Source organism: Rhinolophus ferrumequinum, chromosome 22 (assembly GCF_004115265.2).
Source record: "Rhinolophus ferrumequinum isolate MPI-CBG mRhiFer1 chromosome 22, mRhiFer1_v1.p, whole genome shotgun sequence".
Lineage (NCBI taxonomy): Eukaryota > Metazoa > Chordata > Mammalia > Chiroptera > Rhinolophidae > Rhinolophus > Rhinolophus ferrumequinum.
The window spans coordinates 45,472,360-45,490,210 of NC_046305.1; the positions used below are offsets into that span (position 1 = coordinate 45,472,360).

At 32.6% G+C, this 17,851-nt stretch overlaps 1 protein-coding gene across 1 annotated transcript; it reads left to right on the forward strand.

The window, feature by feature from the left end:
- The first annotated feature begins 2,226 nt into the window (after positions 1–2,226).
- LOC117014917 (bile acid receptor-like) lies at positions 2,227–16,571 on the forward strand. The gene is made up of 11 exons (XM_033093212.1): positions 2,227–2,317; positions 6,362–6,473; positions 8,497–8,859; positions 10,486–10,626; positions 11,942–12,081; positions 12,175–12,279; positions 12,418–12,514; positions 13,043–13,165; positions 13,584–13,709; positions 13,875–13,988; positions 15,860–16,571. The coding sequence occupies exons 2-11, from the start codon at positions 6,410–6,412 to the stop codon at positions 16,105–16,107; spliced, it is 1,521 nt and encodes a 506-aa protein (XP_032949103.1). The 5' UTR covers positions 2,227–2,317; positions 6,362–6,409; the 3' UTR covers positions 16,108–16,571.
- Positions 16,572–17,851: the final 1,280 nt, after the last annotated feature.

A 17,851-nucleotide genomic window follows, 5' to 3' on the forward strand; every position in this document is an offset into this window, starting at 1 on the left:
TAACTGTATTGAATGACAGTATGAAAAGAATAAACCTCAAGTGATTTCTCCACTTATGCTTATTAAAGGATATCAGTGAACTCTGTGATTACAAATAGAATGCTCAGGTGACAGTAGCCTATGTAAAACTTTTAAAATATGTTCTGCTTTCCCTATTTTAAAATGTTAACATATATTTGCACATATCTTTAAGTACCTTGGAAGGAGTAGCATGCTAATGTCACAGTAAATCAAAGGTATTATTGTAAACTGGGGAAGTACATGTAAAAAATTATAGCTATAAAGTTCTGAATGCATTATTCTTTGTGATTTTATAGAAGGAAGGTGATTGCCAATGAATTGTAATATCTCAGCTATAATCAGGGTGGGATTGAGGGCATGAGTGGTCAAGATGATATGACATAGTGAAAAATTTGAATCAGTGCTCATTTGAATACAAAAACTTATAATTCTGTTTATCAGTAGAGGTTAAACTTGGGAATTACCTAATAGTAAAAGTAGTTTATAAACTGTCCCTGATATTTGTATACTAATAATGAAAGGGCTAAAGTTCTTTTAAAAATGTCTTCTCTTAAGAAACAAATGTTCCTGATAAATATTTAGAACTTAAGCATTGCTTTCAAAAAATATCAAGTACTATATGTTTGCTTTACTATTTTTCAATGTAAAGTTGCCAGTAGAGGGTCACTTCTCTTAAGATATAATCTAGAGCCTGGCTTTGGAATATTTTAGAATCAACATAAAAGAATTATAATCCTGTGATTTCTGTTCTTTAGTTCACTGATTAAAATTTATACATACAGGGCCTATTATTTTAAAAAGTAAACAAAATTCTATGTGACATGACTTGCAGATTTCACCATAAATTCTGCCCTGTAGTAGATGAGGACCTTTGAAGAATTCAGCACTAATGTAGTAGTCGTGAATTCTGGATGTAGTAGGAACTGGATGTGGACAAAGATCAGATGCCCGGAAGGTAGAGGTGTGTAGAAGCTGTGCCTTGTTAATTTGACAGTAGAGCTGGGCCTAGAGTCAGATAAAACACGTGAGTCACCGATTGTACTTTCTCCCTCACCTTCTCCCTCATCCCCACCTTCCTCCCATCTAGCAACCCTCAGTTTTTTCTCTATATCTCTGAGACTGTTTTGACATGTATATATATATGTCAAATATATATTATATATATAATATATATATAATATATATTTATTTATTTATAGGATGTGGCGTACGGCATAAGGAATAGAGTCAGTGAAACTGTAACAGCTATATACGATGTCAGACGGGTAGTAGGTTAGGGGAGGGTGGTTATCACTTTGTGAGGGGTATAAATGTCTAACTATTACATTGTTTTGTACACCTGAAACTAATAAAACAAACAAACAAAAAACCAAATGAGTCATCAGGTCAGAGGAGGTGGGACCAGGAGAATAGGAGGTTAGTGGTGGAACATGTTTATAACCTTGCCTCCTTAGAAATGCCTTAAAGGGATAAGACTATGAGCCTGGTATCCAACAGACTTTGTTTATGTACGTGATGTTAAAAAAATTTATAATGAAGTTATTTATATATCCTGTTCAGCTGTTTGATTTTCTTTTCTCTCTTTTTTTTTCCGCTTGGATTTTCATTGAGTTTATCTCTGCTACTAATTAGCTATGACAATTTGGACAAGGAGTAGTTTCTATTTGTATTGCATTTTTTTCTTGGCCCAAAAATGAGAGGGTTGGACTAGATGACTTGTACACATCTAACATTGTACCAACTATGAATTATTATTGATGTTTCTAGTTGTTTTAGCAAATTATTTTTGGTTTTTTTGGTAGGTAATGAATGCAAAGTTGAATTATTACAGCGCCTGTATTAGCGGAGTTAATGAGGGTATTTTTCCTTCCTGTATATATTACTTAGTAGTTTGTAGAGCCCCACTGTTTTGTAACCAAAATGGGAGAATGTCAAATTCAATCAAGAAAACAAAACATTTATTAAGTAAACAATAAGGAGCTCTGGGAGAGTGTGACCTGAAGGTCCCAAAGGCCTCAAGGCCTGATGATCTGGTTATTATTGATTTATGTCAGCTTGTAACTGCCCTTGTGTTGACCCAAGAGAGGATTGTGTGGGAAGTCTGTCTCTGAGATAGAGCTGAAGCATTGCTCTGCAGAGTGTCTGGAGCCTAAGCCTATGCTGAGTGCCCTTCTCCATTCCGTGATAAACAAGGAAAAGGCACAGTTTGCTCCAGCTGGAAAGTTAAAATCATTGCTGAATCTGTCTCTATTCATTCTGTGAGGAAAAAGACAATCGCTAGTAATATCATTTAACTGTGAGTATTTTGTCTTTCCTAAACTAATTTTATAATTTTATGTTGTCTAATTTAAATATGAATGTTAATTTTGTCAGCAAAGTTGTTAAAATTATTTACTTTAAACTATTATTAAACTGTAAGATGTTAATTTTATTAACATCTTATAGTTTAATGTTTTTGAGATTGTTAGTTTCCACTATCATTAATTTAATTTTTGCCAAGTGAATAAGCCAATTGCTGTGACTAAGATAGTGAAGCTATAACAAGCTTTGAAAATAAGAAACTTACTTAAGTAAATTACACAGTAATTTGGTTCTCTTTTAAAGGCAATTTTGGACTGTAGTTGGACTTGATATTTGATGTAATAAGTTATTTTACAATGATGTTCATTGTTATATGCGTATTTTAAAAACAAAACTTGTTTTTAAATCAAGAATTTATTGATAAAATATATTGTTTTTTTAAACAATAGGTTATACTGTAAATTCAAAGCAACTTGAAGTATATTCTGGTAAAGGTACAGTATAGTCAGGGAATTATACTTCCAGTGAAAAGGAATATGAAAATTATTCCAGATTATGGAAATAGACACAAAATATATTTCTACATTTCTGAAGTATATAAAATATTAATTTCATAGTCATGAATTTTTAAACATATATTTTCTCTATTTTTCTTAAGCTGTGAAAATTACTTGACATACTATAAATTGAATCGTTTTTCATTTAAAACCGTATACAGAGTTGTATGATTCCATGTATATGAAATGTCTAGGATAGGCAAATCCATAGAAACAGAAAGTTGATTAGTGGTTGCCTGTGATTAGGGGGAAAGGGAATGGGAAATGACTAATGATGGGCTTGGGGTTTCATTTTGGGGTGATGAAAATGCTCTGGAATTAGATGGTGGTGATAGTTGCACACTGAGGATATTCCAAAAACCATTGAATTTTACATTTTAAAAGAATGAATTTTATGTTATATAAATTACATCCCAATTAAAGCTGTATAATAAAACTGTATGTGAGGACTTCACAGTGTAAAATTTTCCCTGTATTCTTTTTCATTAAAATTTATTGAGGTAACAATGGTCAACAAAACTACATAGGTTTCAAGTGTACTGTTCTATAATACACCATCTATAGTCGTATATTGCATTGTGTTCACCCCCTAGAGTCAGTTCTCCTTCCATCACCATATATTTGACCCCCTTTACCCTCTTCTACCATCTCCCTATATTCTATAGTCAAAGGCTAGATCCTTATAAAGGAATGAAGAAGCCTTAATTTGTCTTGTTATTCAAATATATTCTTTTCATTTTCCATGGTTCCAATAAGCTCAGAGAATTTTGGCTCAAAGAAGCCGTACCATGAAAAACCTTTTTATAATTATGTATCACATAGCACTATCATTCATTTTTTTAGTAAAGGCTACTATGAACATTAAAATGTTTTTCTTGTGAAGCAATGAACTTTGCAGTTATATCAATTTTAAGCAAAGCATTATTCATGATTCAAACAACATGTATTGAAAGAGTGAAAATGTAAAAACTAAAATTGTTTAACATATAGATGTAGTTATCAGGAATCAATGTTTTTTTCTGTTAAAGTTCTAGATACATGAAGATTTACTAAGAGCAATTTATGGTTAAGGTAGAGGAGATGCAAATTTGTTTATGCAATTAAGCACGTTTTCAGTAGAATAGCTATTATAATCTGTGAAAAATACAGTGTATTATAAAGTTATATTTGCTAAAGAAAAAAATATATAGATTTTGCCCATGCTAAATTGATCCTCTTTATAAAAGCTCCTCTCTTAACTAAGTTATTTTTGTTTTCAATAAATATTTACTAGAAAAGATAACAAAACAGAATCATTCCAGGCCCATTGTAACTTTTCCCGTTACTTCAACAGGACAGACAGTTTTTGATTACATACCTCTCTCGATGTTATTAATAATTTACTTAAATGTTTTTAAACTAATTTTATGAATATATTTGAAAGTTCTTTATTATGCATACCAAATTATAATACTTCTATTAAACATTTAAGTATGAAGAAAAATTTAATTAGTGAAAAATTTTATGTAGAAAATAATGCAACTATTGCTATGAGCATAGAAAAGAGATAAATATTTCGTAATTTAAAAGGTATAGTGTTTTTAAATCAGAGGCTTATTTACGTATATGTTCCATATATACCCTGGAATATAACTGGTCCATAAACTGATAAAAACAGGTCTGCTTTAGAAAATATTTTTAGGCATTTATTTATCAGTATTGGAAAGAATTGGTGTTAAAACATTGTTATTTATGATATGAAGCCTATTATAAGATACTTATGTGTGTGTTCGCAAGGATATTACCAGTTTTCATGTGTTACCTCTGGTTTGTTCTATATTATTTCTCAAATAAACTCTAACTCAGTAAAGTCTATATCTAAGCAGTACCAAACACTTTTTAATTTTCTTCTGCAGATACTTAATATTATCTGTCGCCTTATGGGAAACGCAGAAGTTTGAAAGGTGAATAGCAACTTCAAGTTTTCACATTCATTAGTAATTTTTTAGAATCTAACTGGGACTTAAAAGAGAAGTTTGGAAAGAACTAAACAGGACTATTGCTAAAAAGTATCACACAAATAAAACCAATAGCATTCAGAATTCTTTTTGTATTTATAGCCAATTAATCTGTTGTAATATAGTAAAAAAAAGAAGTATATACTGACTGATCCTGTTGATTTTTGTCCTTATTTTTCAAGAAAAACTTCATATTGAAATTGTACTTATTTGGGGGTACTGCTTTTGCTTCATCTGTTTGATCCAATTCTATATGACTGCTGCTATACTGTTAGAGAAGAGTGGGTGATTCAAGTGCTTTTAAAGGAACTTAGATCCTATGACATGATAAAGGAGACAAATTTCAGAGAGATTATTATTTGAATCATCTTCATGGATATAGAAACCTTAGCCATGAAACTATCACATATTTATTTTAGTAATAAACAAAAGATTTTTCAATATAATCTCAGAAATTACCTTAGAAATTTGTCATGTATATTTTTTGGCATGATTTAAAACTCATTTTCTTCTTTTTTGTTTCTTTTCAAAGGTGAAAACAGTCTTTATCTTCTAACAGAGAGGATAAAGCTGTAAAATATGATGGACTCTAGAGGGACCTTTATTTTCTTCTAATAACTTTCAATTCCTTAAACTGTGATTTCCTGTTTAAGTCTATTCAAAGATGCATTATTTTTGGAGTTCGTTCCTAGGAAATAACAAAAATATTTTTCCCATAAGGGATTGTCTTAGATTTTGAATAATTTTTCCTCATAACAGCTTATGATTTTTAGGCTTTACTATTAGAAAATAAAACACTTTTTCAGTCATCAATAAACTATTTTCATTAGTCAAACAGACCCAAAATTACCATTTTAATAATTTTTGGCATATCACAGGTCTATGAAAGATAAATACTTACAGAGGACTTAGAAGATTACACAAAAGTGGTATGAAAGCCATTTTTTCCCTACTCTTTTTCTTCATGAACAAGTATGATTTTCTTCCTAATTTATCTAAATTTAGAACACCGAGATCTTGAATAAAGGTTACAGGAATCAGTTATTAAGTCAAGAACTCTGCTTTTTAATTTATTTAATTTACATAAATTAAATTCTCCCAACAATTTTTATAGGATGGTTTAATTATTCTCTTCTACAAAGAGGAAACTAAGGTTCAGGGAGACTTAATAAATGACCCATAAATAAGTGCGAGAGCAGTGTATGAAGCCTAACTCCAAAACTCGGTACACTTGCAAGTAACACAATGATTATTACCAAGATTTATTAAGTGATTTGTAAAGAGCTAAGCAATAATGAAATTGGCAGAATTAAATAATTTGGTGTATAGAGATATGAAAAATCAGTATTTTCCCAGTTAATGTATAAATATGCACAAATTCTGTTAAACTATTTATTTGTCAAAAACAGTATGTTACTTTTATAAAATCAAACTGATTTGATAATCGTACTTTCAAATAATCCACAAAATTTTTGTTTCTTTCAGGTTCTGTTTCAGCATTCATTAATGAAGAAGTGAGAATTGGATCAGAGAATGGCAAATACTTATGTCGCTGCATCTGATGGCTACTGCCTTGCTGAACCAGTGCAGTACTGTGGTAACAAAAACAATGACAGTATAATAGTCAATAAAATATTACTTAATTTAATTGAAATTTCAAGTATATTGAACGCAAATATTGAATATATTGAATATACTCTGAGCTATATTTGCTAAACTGTATATGAGCCAGCTTTAATTAAATTTAATTAAAACATTTTTTGTGGGAATGATTGTTACAGAGGTTTTTTTTTTTTTTAAAAAATCAAACAAATGATCTAAAGACTTTAAATTATTCCCTACAAGAGAATATAATTAAATTTTAAATCAATAATATGTAAGCCAGAATCAAATGTAAAGAAGTAAAAAGCACAAGTCTAAAGTTGTATCCAATTAAAAAAAATAGAATTAACATGCAAATTGAAGTTATTTTGGGGGCTTAGCAGGAGCTAGTTCACATGAAACTTAGTAAATTTAGATCAGAGAAGCTATTCAATATACTTGAAATTTTAATGTTTATTATAAGATTTTTATCTTAGGGAAAGAACTAGAAAACAAATGCAGGACACAATAGGAATGTTCTCCCAAAAGGCTAAGGTTATAATATAAATTTAATTTAAAAGGCAGTTTTTACAGTTTGAAGTCTGATTTCTGTGCCAATGGAACATTAGCCAGTATTCTGCAGTCTTTTGATAATCATCCAAGAAGGACTTGTTTTTACTGATAAATTTTCTTCTTATATTAGGGTGTCATTGGTATTTATTGAACACTTTGCATTAGACTGGATACTCTAAGATTGCAAATGGTTTATGTGAATTAATAAAAATTATACTGGTTACTAATCTTGGTAGTAGACTTTGAGAGTAAGAGTAAGTCTCATCACCTGGTGATTCAGCACCTCACCACCATGAAAAGTACAAATATTACTAGTTACATACATAGAGCAACTAAGTATTCCTGAGTCCTTTTGGAGCCCGTTTTATGCATTTAGATTTAGTAATTCTCTTGAAAGCAGAAAGTAAGTTGGTGTTTGGGAGTTTCTGATAATAAAATAATAAATAAAAAAATAACATATTCATTAATTTAGTATCATTTTGTATTTTATACACGCTTTTGCACACTGTATTTTATTTTCCTTACAGTAATCCTGTAGGTAAATTGATCCCCAGATAATTGCTAGTTAGAATTGCTAGACAACAGAACAAAAAAGAAACCATTAATAGTATTTAAATCAGGTCCACAAATGGCAAAGAAGAGTGTTAAGGTATATTAAATGGGGAGTTCAAACATTGTTTTTTGCTTGAAATAACCAGTGTTAAAGAACAAAAATTCAATAGAGCAAATGGAGGGATTCATGAATATGGCACCATTCTAGTTAGCAAGTAGAGAGGTGCTCTGAGAAGCTGTACAATATGGAAAGCTTTGATAGGCAGAAACTAGATGGAACAAGAAAGTTCTTAGCAAAAGAATAGAAAGAATTGTCCCTTAGGGAAAGGTGCGGTCTTATCTGAAAGATTGCCTCAGCTTCCTTTGGGGAGGTAGGATGGAGAGGGCCCATGTGACAGATTACCTCGTTGGTACTGACCAGAATATTCCAGACAGACTGATTAAGATTATATTCCTAAAGACAGTTGAAACTGCATGTAGGTCAGGTATTAAGTCTGGGTTTGATGTCATGGGCTTTAGCACGAGTGACTCCATTTTGGGCCTGTGGTTTTTCTCTTTAACACCAGGTAACTGGTAAAATGATATTTTAGTTTCATTTTTCTTGGGGGAGGTGAGATAATTTATTAATTCATCTCTTTACTGACCTGATTGCACTGAAAACAGTTGTATCCACAACAAGGGAAATGCAGAAGGTGGGGAAAACTGTCTTTCATTCCAAACTGGGAAATATTCATTTCTCCCTAAGGAGAGAGACTGGACTGGTATGAAAGCTTACTGTCTGTCCCTCATGCTGAACAGCGAGTCCTGGGAATGTAGTGCATATGTTGAACTAAAACTGTTGAGCATAAAAATTTTTGAAATTTGAAAACAATATGAAACTGACTTTTTACCATTTTTTATATTTAAAAAACTAGATATTTTGCCAGAACAAATCAGTCATCAGCTGCACGACACTGATTTTCAAGAATCACCTTATAGCCAGTATTCTACTGTCCAGTTTCCTGCAGCTCTCCAGTCCCCATCTTTACAAAGTCATTTCAACACTTACAGTTTGGATCCACAGTTCAGTGGTGGAGAGTGTCGACTCGCTTCCTATGAATTAAATAAATCCACTAATGTGGTTGCCCACGATGCTGACGATGGATACCATGGGATAAAAAGGTCCAGACTAACTATTTCTTCCATGAGAATTAAGGGACAGGAAGAATTCTGTGTAGTTTGTGGTGATAAAGCATCAGGATATCATTATAACGCACTTACTTGTGAAGGTTGCAAAGGTAAGGATAAAGTTAAAACAAAATTGAAATCCAAATGTGCACTGAAGAGTTATGAAATTTGAGGCATGTATGAGTACTCTTATTTTTTACAATGTGAAACATAAAAGCAGGGAAAGCCACTAGTACGTTTAAAGGTGATCAATCTGTGGGATCAAAGACATGAAAATGGAATGTAATAAAGTTTTGTTTCAGTTTTCGATGAAGACTTTTACATTTAAATATACAATTCAATAATTTATGTGGCAGAAGTTTTCCATGTTCCTGGATGAATCTGATGTTGGAATAGACAATGACTTCTAAAAAGATCTGAATGTTAACTATTACATCTCATGTGGTTGATATAATTCATGCATTAGGAGGAAATTTAAATTAAATGACTTCTGAGATTCTAAGTCTATTTTTTGGGGGGAATATATTTGAAAACAAATGAGAGGTCAGCAACTGAAGATCAGCATTGACAATGGCATTTTCAGAGTGAAAGCATCCTTGACCTTTTGAGCTTTTGAAACACTTCTGCATTGCCTTTATTCACAAATGCAATGTTGGGAGAGAACTTGGAAATGATTAAGCCAATATAGCACTAGGTAAACATATGTGTTGGAAGTTTAGATGAAGTTTTACTGTTAGAATCTCAACTCAATCCCCCCACCAAGAAAAGCCAAATGAAGACCAGGGGAAATGAAGTATCAGCTTTATGAATAGAATAGCTGGGCCAGTATTTGCCTAGTCTCAAAATGTAGGGCCTTGCCGTTAAAACCAGGTTGAAGAAGGAGGCATAGTTCTGGAAACCTAAGCTGAGCTTTCTACTCTGTTGAATCTAAGTCATGAAACTCCCATTCTCAAATGTATCTACAGAAAAAGAACCCATGTCAGGCCGCTAAGAAGGAAGAGCATTGACTAAGCTTCTCAACTTCACTGCTTGGAATGAGATAAGAGGAAGACAGCAGGAAATATTGCATAGGGATGGAAAACGAAAGAGGAAATGGGAAGAGGGACTGCTATGCATGGATTTAGGAAGTGAAAGAGAAAACATAGAACCCCCATCCCTCCTGTATATACAAACATACACACAAAACACGGCCCATTAACATTTCAGACCAAATAAACGAGCAATACTTTCTCACCTGAGGACTTGCTGAAAAAGGGAGAAAGACAGAAGAGTAAGTTTGGAAGAATATCTATTCCTTTATGGGATGAGGTACAAATGTGAGAAGAGAAAAAGAAAGGTTTTCCTTACAGTTTTATTTTACATAAGCACAAATTCTTTCAAGGGAACCTTGAGAGATGCTTCATGCAATCTTTATATCTTGCCCAAAATAGTTTTACATATGCTTTTAGGTGACATATTATAACCATAGTAAAATAGAGTTGTCTTAACGTCATGGAGCTATTTAGTTTAATTTCCAGATGTGATTATTGAAAGGCACAATCTTGAAGCAGAATATATCAGACAGGAGAGGTTTAAATAATTATCCAGATTTGTGTATTAAATCAAATCTTCTTATTGAGGGAAAAACATCGAAAAAATTTAGTTAACTTGATGACTCTACTTGAAGGTACATATTAATAAAAACAAGTAACTAAAAAATACCTAATAATAAAATTAAAAATTTTTTTTGTTATTAGGGTTTTTTCGACGTAGCATCACCAGAAACGCGGTATATAGTTGCAAGAATGGTGGTCACTGTGAAATGGACATGTACATGCGTAGAAAATGTCAAGAGTGCAGACTGAAAAAGTGTAAGGCAGTAGGAATGCTGGCAGAATGTAAGTGGCATTGTGTTTTTGTTTTGTTTTTTTGAGGGAGATTTTAGTTTTTCTTACCTTACTGAGAACTTAATACATTCTTCAAATTGTCATTTTGAAGTCATATTTGTCTGCTATTTCTATAGCAACTGCTAAGTTAGGATAGTCAGTTACCAATGTAGGTAATTATTTCCATAATCGTATTTTCTTCTTAACTGGAAATCCTTGTATTTTCACATAAAAGCAGAATTCTAAATAAGTAGTTCCCCCGCTTTGGTCTTATATCTATCTTTAAAAGCCTACATGATACGTGGGTATGTAGAGCCCACTAATGACAACGTAAGAGTACCTAAGTTTTTTGAGTTCCTTCTACGTTCACTGTGTTTTTAGCTTAATAAATTACATGATATCATTTGATCCTCACAGTAGTAGTACTAAGATTTTGGCATTATTTCCTCAATTCCTCCTATTCCCCAGGTCTCAAAATCTCACAGTAAGTTTAAACTTCATTTTTCTTTAGTAGAGTATTAGGAATGTTTTCTTTTCGTGGTAACCTAGCCTTATGCAAACTCGTATTCTCTTACACTTGTATAATTAGTTCAATGGCCATTTCTCCATTGTTTATTTTTAGTTCAATATGCCTTCAACTACTATAATAATAATCTTCCATTTTTATTAAGTTATACACTTATTCAATAAATACCAATGCAATATTCTGTTTATACTACACTCCTTATAATCAAACTCTAGTCAAAGTTCTTCACCAGATGGATTCCTTTTATTTAAAATTCCCCAGTTGGAGTAGATGTTAATGTTATCCTGTTCAACCAGACTGAATCCTTTACTCTATTCCTGTCTTAGTCTACTAGGGCTGCTATAACAAAACACCATTGTCTTGTCTTGTAAGGAAAAAATTGACATAGCTCATTTAAAAACAAATCACAAGATATTCTCTTGGCTAATCAAGAATAAAAACCCATAGATGAAATAGTTCAACTGCTGTACCAATTGACATTCTATGTTTCTTCCAAGATAAAATTAATGTGGAAATTTCTCTTATATAAAAATGTCTAAATTTGTAACTTGGAGATGCAAAATTAATATTTAATTTATGTCTAGGATGACTATGTACTTTTAAGTAGACAGGTGTTGTGCAACGAAAAGGAGCAAGTAATGCAGTTTATTTAATTGCTGTGTACATGCTTGCCAAAAAATGTTCTTTGTAAAAAGACAAGTCTATGATCATATATGTATACAGCATAAGACAATTTTCACCAATTCAATCATGTTCTTTGCTGTACTCAAAACACTTTATATGAGTTTTGTAATGTCGCAGGTTTGCTCACAGAAATCCAATGCAAATCAAAGAGACTTCGAAAGAACTTGAAGCAGACTAGTTTTCACTCTAACATCAAAGTGGAAGAGGAAGGAGTAGATAACAAGCTTGTATCGTCCACCACTAGATCTGGAAAAGTGGTGAGACTCTTTTTATGAGGTTTTTGTTTCCTTAATTATGATCTCTTGTTTAATAAGTATGGATTATAGTTTTCCTTCTATGTTTTCTTATAGATTCAGGAGAGCAGGGAACTGACTCAAGAGGAACATCAGCTCATTAATAACATTGTGGCTGCTCATCAAAAATATAAAATTCAATTAGAGGAAACAAAGACATTTGTATGTGTACATTACTGGCAGGAAATAATTTATAATTATGTTAGAAAATAAGAGCATAAACATAAAAGTTTAAAATTTAAAAACTTATTTGAAAGAAAGTAAAATTTTTATTAGTCTTATTTCTTTTTTGTTGGTTAGCTGCAGGACTATGCAAATCCTGAACTGAGCTTTTTGAGACTCTCAGAGATAGTTCTACATATACAGGGGTTAATGGATTTTACCAAGGGACTCCCAGGTAATCACTTTACTTTTGGAAAAAAAGTAACACTTAATTTTCAAAAAGTTTGTTGTTTTAAAGGAAGGGGACATTTTAAGAAAACCTAAATCTCTATTTTACCACCCAAACTGCTTCTAAATGCAAAAACATGTTTATTTTATCTGCTTTCATCAATCAGGTGGGTAAAAACAGAAATAGTTGAAAATATTATTCAAGTGACTTCAAAGACTTAGACTTAAGACAATATGATTGGTTGTATGTTTTATTTTATTTTTACTTTTGGAAAATAAATTGCTTTTGTTTTTTAGATAAAACATGAAACAAACAAAATTCCCTATACATTACAAAAAAATCAAGCCACTGCTGCCTGAAACTTAGCTATTTATTTATACTTACATGTACAGATAACTCACTATAGAAATAAATTCTTCAAAGCTAAGCTATGTTTAACTTGCTCTTGCCACAGGAAAGTATTATTATCCAGTTCTGATGAAAGTGCTCCAAAATATTGCCATGTGGAATCAATTATGTGATCTTTTCTTAAAGGATTTGAAAATTTGACCAATGAGGATCAGACTGCATTATGGAAGGGATCAAGAACTGAAGTGATGTTCCTTCATGGGGCCCAACTTTACAATCAGAACAAATGTCTTTCATCAGCTTCTGAAAGTAAAAAAGGCCAATTAACTCAGTCTTAATGTTCATAAGTACTATTACATTTAGAAACAAATTATATAACATTGAGCTATTTTTTCTCATTATATTTTAATTTTACTAGTTAGTGAAGGAATAAGAACATTATAATAACTGTTTACAGTTTTCCAATTCATCGACCTAGCTTTTGCTTTCCTTTTAAAGAAAGACATTCTTTATTATATAGCATCATGGAAAACAGATTTTTGGAGGATCTATACTCTTTATATAAAATATGAACTACTAATCTAGCTTCATGTTTTGGTAATAAAAATTATAAAGCTACCTTGCATTGGAAATATTTCCTGGCTAACAGAGATTAGAAAGATTACATTTACTATCTGTGTGAATGGTTTTTTAAAAAATCAGAATTTGTATTTTTCCCTTTTACTAGGTACTACTATGAGAATATTAAATCATTCATATCATTCACTGACTTGTCACAATCAAAGTGGTAATGGAAGTGTTATTTATTCTATGGAAACATTTGGCAATGGAGACTGTCCTACTATGCTGACTGGTAATGTATTAATAACATCCAATACAAAACATTAATTAGACGGAAAAAATTGGTTAGATATAATGTTTCATTTTCTTATACTTCTTTGAGAAAGAAATGATAATGGAAATACATTTGTTTCTGCACTATGTTCTGATGAAAATACATTTGATATTAATTTTTTAGGTATTTCTGAAGAATTTATTAGCACACTGCTTTACTTCTACAGAAGAATGAGTGAGCTTAATATTACCGACACTGAATATGCTGTGCTTGCAGCAACAACTGTGTTTTTTTCAGGTAAAAACCATTCAGCAGTAAAAATATGGATTAAGTTTGGCAATGATATCATGAAGTTTGTGGTCATTATATTATTCATTGATGCCAAATGTACCAATTTTGTTCCATCAAAACTGCCTTCTCTTTAAGAGCATTCCCGTCAGCTTACAAACATGCTGTTATTTCTTACCTCTTAAAAAAAGGCCTTCTTCACCTCATACCCCTCTTCTAGCTATTCTCCCGTTTCTTTGTTCTACAGTACAGAAAAATAAAATTTCGTTGTAGAGTTGTCTACACTCCTGCCGCCATTTCTATTTCTCTCTTCCCATTCACTCCTGAACCCGATACTTCAGATTTTGTCCCCTTCTTTCCATTCTGCTTGTCAAAATATTCAGTAATTTCGCATTGTGATTCCAGTGGTCAATTCTTAGTCCTCACCTTACTTGACAAATCAGCTATATTTGACAGAGCCAATCGCTCCCTCTCTCTTAGAACACTTCATCACTTGGCTTCAGTTGATCAGGACCTCCTAGTCATGCTTCCCTCCCCGCCTTGATTTCCGGGGCATCACACTCTCTTGATTTTACCTGCTCTTTCTATCTCCTTTGTTAATTCCTCAACTCCCACACTGATAAATGTTAGAGTGCCCTAGGGCTCAGTTCTCTTTTCTTCTAAACTCACTTCCTTTGAAACCTCATCCTATCTCATGTATCTAAATGCCACCTAAATGCTGATAACTCCCAAATTTATATACCAACCTGGACTCCTCCCCTAAACTCCATTAAATAGCCTATTTAAGATTTCAGCTTTGTTGTCTAGTAGGCATATCAAATTTAATGTGTCCAAAGAAAGGTAAACTGATCTCTGATCATCCTATATTCTTCCTCAACTCTACTAAATGGCAAGTCCATCCTTTAAGTTGCTTAAGCCAAAATTCTTGAAGTCACCCTTTAACTTCTTTTTCTTATATCCGTATCAAATAAGCAACAAATCCTGTTGGCTCAAGTCTCAAATATATGAAGAACTCAACCACTTTTTACTGTCTCTGTCTTACTACCCTAAAGAGAACTACTACCCAACTCGCTTTCCTGTTTCTACCCTTGCATCCCTAGGTTCTATTTGCTATACAGTAGCCAGTGATTCTTTGAAAACATAAGCCAGATCATGTCATTCTTCTGCTCTTAACCCTTCGATGGCCTCCTGTCTTACACAGATTAAAGCCAAAGTTCTTTCCATCATTGCCTACTACTATCCCTTTTGCTTACACCACCACAGCCACACTGCTTTAGATGCATATGGTTCCTTGAAAATTTCAAGCAGGCTCCTGTCACAGGTTCTACTGTACTTGACAAATCTTCTACTTGGAAAGCCCTTTTCCTAGATACTAGCTACATGGCTCCCTCCTTTACCATTGTGGATCTCTGCTAAATATCATTTATTTTTGATCACCCTTTTAAAAATAGCTACTGACCCTCCACCCCAAATTCTTATCCCCTTCCCCATTTATTTTTCTCTATAACACTTACCACTGTCATATTTTTACTTTAAAAAATGTGTGTATGTCTCTTGTCTCCCCTACTCCTCCCAGACCCAGAATATAAATTCAATGAGGGCAGGAAATTTTGTCTATTATGCACTCTGCTGTATCTCTCCAGCATAATGAGTAGATGAATGAGTGCTGCCTAGTCAAGAACTACTCTTCATAGAGTATTATGAAGATAAAATAAGATAATGCATAGATGCAAGTTACTTGGCATAATATCTGGCATATATTAATGATTCAGTAAATAGCTCCTATTTGTATTATTTAAAAACTGTATTATTTTACATTAATTCATTATGTTCTACCACTTTCCAGTATTCATTAAAATATATATGATAATGTTTTTCAGATCGTCCATGCCTTAAAAATAAACAACATGTGGAAAATTTACAAGAACCAATTTTACAAATTTTGTACAAATATTCAAAAATTTATCACCCAGAAGACCTACAGCATTTTGCTCGTCTCATAGGGAGGCTTACAGAACTGAGGACACTGAGTCACAACCATGCAGAAATCCTTAGCATTTGGAAAACAAAGGATCCCAAATTGGCTAGTTTGCTCTCTGAGAAATGGTATTTGTATTCACATTGCTGAAATTTTAGAATGTTGTGGTTTGTCTTAAAAGTCCTAAATCTAGATTGTTTACTATTATAGGATGACTGATTTGAAAAACATGAGTAGCATTGCTGTGTTACCAATATATCACCATAAAATGGACATCATCAGGGCTCATCAAATTTTATGGAATAGAAGAGCACCACTTGAGGGACATCTAAGATTCTTACCAAGATTCTACTCAAAAGAAGCAATGATTATTGTTACTGCATGGTTCCTTCCAAAGGAAATAATGCTAAGTGGAGTTCTTACCTGAAGAAACTCTTCTTATTTCATTTAGTAGAAAATTGAATGAAAATATATAGATTTATTATAGACATGAGACAGGCTATCTAGTGGAGACAATGTAATTAGAATAAAGGCAGTTCGTGAATCTTATTAATTAAGGCCAGATTGATGGATAAGGAACTAACATTTTAAACCTATTTCTTAGTTATAGAATTTTATGAATTATTAAAGAGGAACAAAGCTTTGCTCAGTCTTACCTTTTCTTAATGTCTTTAAATAAAGGTCTCTCCACAAATATGTTTGTCCTTGTAAGGATAGGATGGTTATATATTAAAAATAAATTTCAGGTGAAATACATGAAAGTGAAAAATTCTATGGTGGCACTATTGTTTTGAAAGACTGGGTGCAAAGTAAATAAAATATTGTGAATTAAGTTAATTTAATGCCAGGAGTAGCATTTTGGTTTTCAATAAAGAAAAGAAAAGACCGTAATTGAATTGAATTTTTTACTGTTGCAAAGAAAACAAAAATTGGAATATTGAATTTATACCCTCAACTTAAAAACATCTTAATTAAATGTACCAATTATTGCCCCCAGTGGGTATCTTGTGCATATTCCTGGTATCATTTCTTGTAGGGAGTATTTTATCTTTTTTAGGGTATCTAGACTCAGTTTTCTTAAAATGTAAAATGAAAGTGTTGCACTGGATCATCCTTTCCAGCTCAAAAATTTTGTAATTTTAACAGAAACTAGTATTTCTGATAGATTAGATTTTTAAAAAACAAAACGGGTTATTTAAAAAGATTACTCAAGTACTTTGAAAAGCATCAATTATAGTACATGGAGAAAGTTATAAAACACAGTCAGTATGTTCAAATATTATCTTATTGCTCACACAGGTACTTAGAACAGTGTTTATGGTATCTAGTCTCCCAAGCCTGAAACCAGGCAGTCATCTTAAACTTTTCTCTTTTGCTACTATGAAGAAGCCATCAAATCCTATTAACTTTACTTCCTAAATATCTTTTATATTTGACACCTTTTCTTTATCTCCACTGCCACTGTCACAGCTTAGGTCCTTATACCTTACCCAGGCTATTAAAACTCTTCCCAACTCCAGTCTCAAGCTTACACCATTTCCACACTACAACTTTTATTCTGAACGTGATCATGCCTCTCTTTCTGCTCAAAATTCTTCAAGATTCCCGTCCATAAAGGGTAAAAATCCAAAAGCTTTTGCAAGGTCTTCATACCTGCTTTCTTAAATCTCTAGTACTCATCCCTTGCCACTTTCCCACTTTGTCCTCACAAACTACCGTGCACTTCTTGGACCCCCTTCACTCCTGTTGGAGTCTCACAATTCTAGAGCCTTTGCCTACCTTCCCTCTGCCAGGAATACTCTTTCCCCCACTCACGATCTAGCCAACTCTCTATTCACCCATTTAGTCTCAGCTGAAGCAGTAGCAGAAGCACACCAGAAGCTGAAGCCTCTCC

Coding starts and splice junctions, on each gene's coding strand:
- LOC117014917 (XM_033093212.1), top strand. CDS start 6,410: ATGGCAAATACTTATGTCGCTGCATCTGATGGCTACTGCCTTGCTGAA. Junction 13,166..13,583: donor TCTTTCATCAGCTTCTGAAA/GTAAAAAAGGCC, acceptor CCCTTTTACTAG/GTACTACTATGAGAATATTA. Junction 13,710..13,874: donor CTGTCCTACTATGCTGACTG/GTAATGTATTAA, acceptor TTAATTTTTTAG/GTATTTCTGAAGAATTTATT.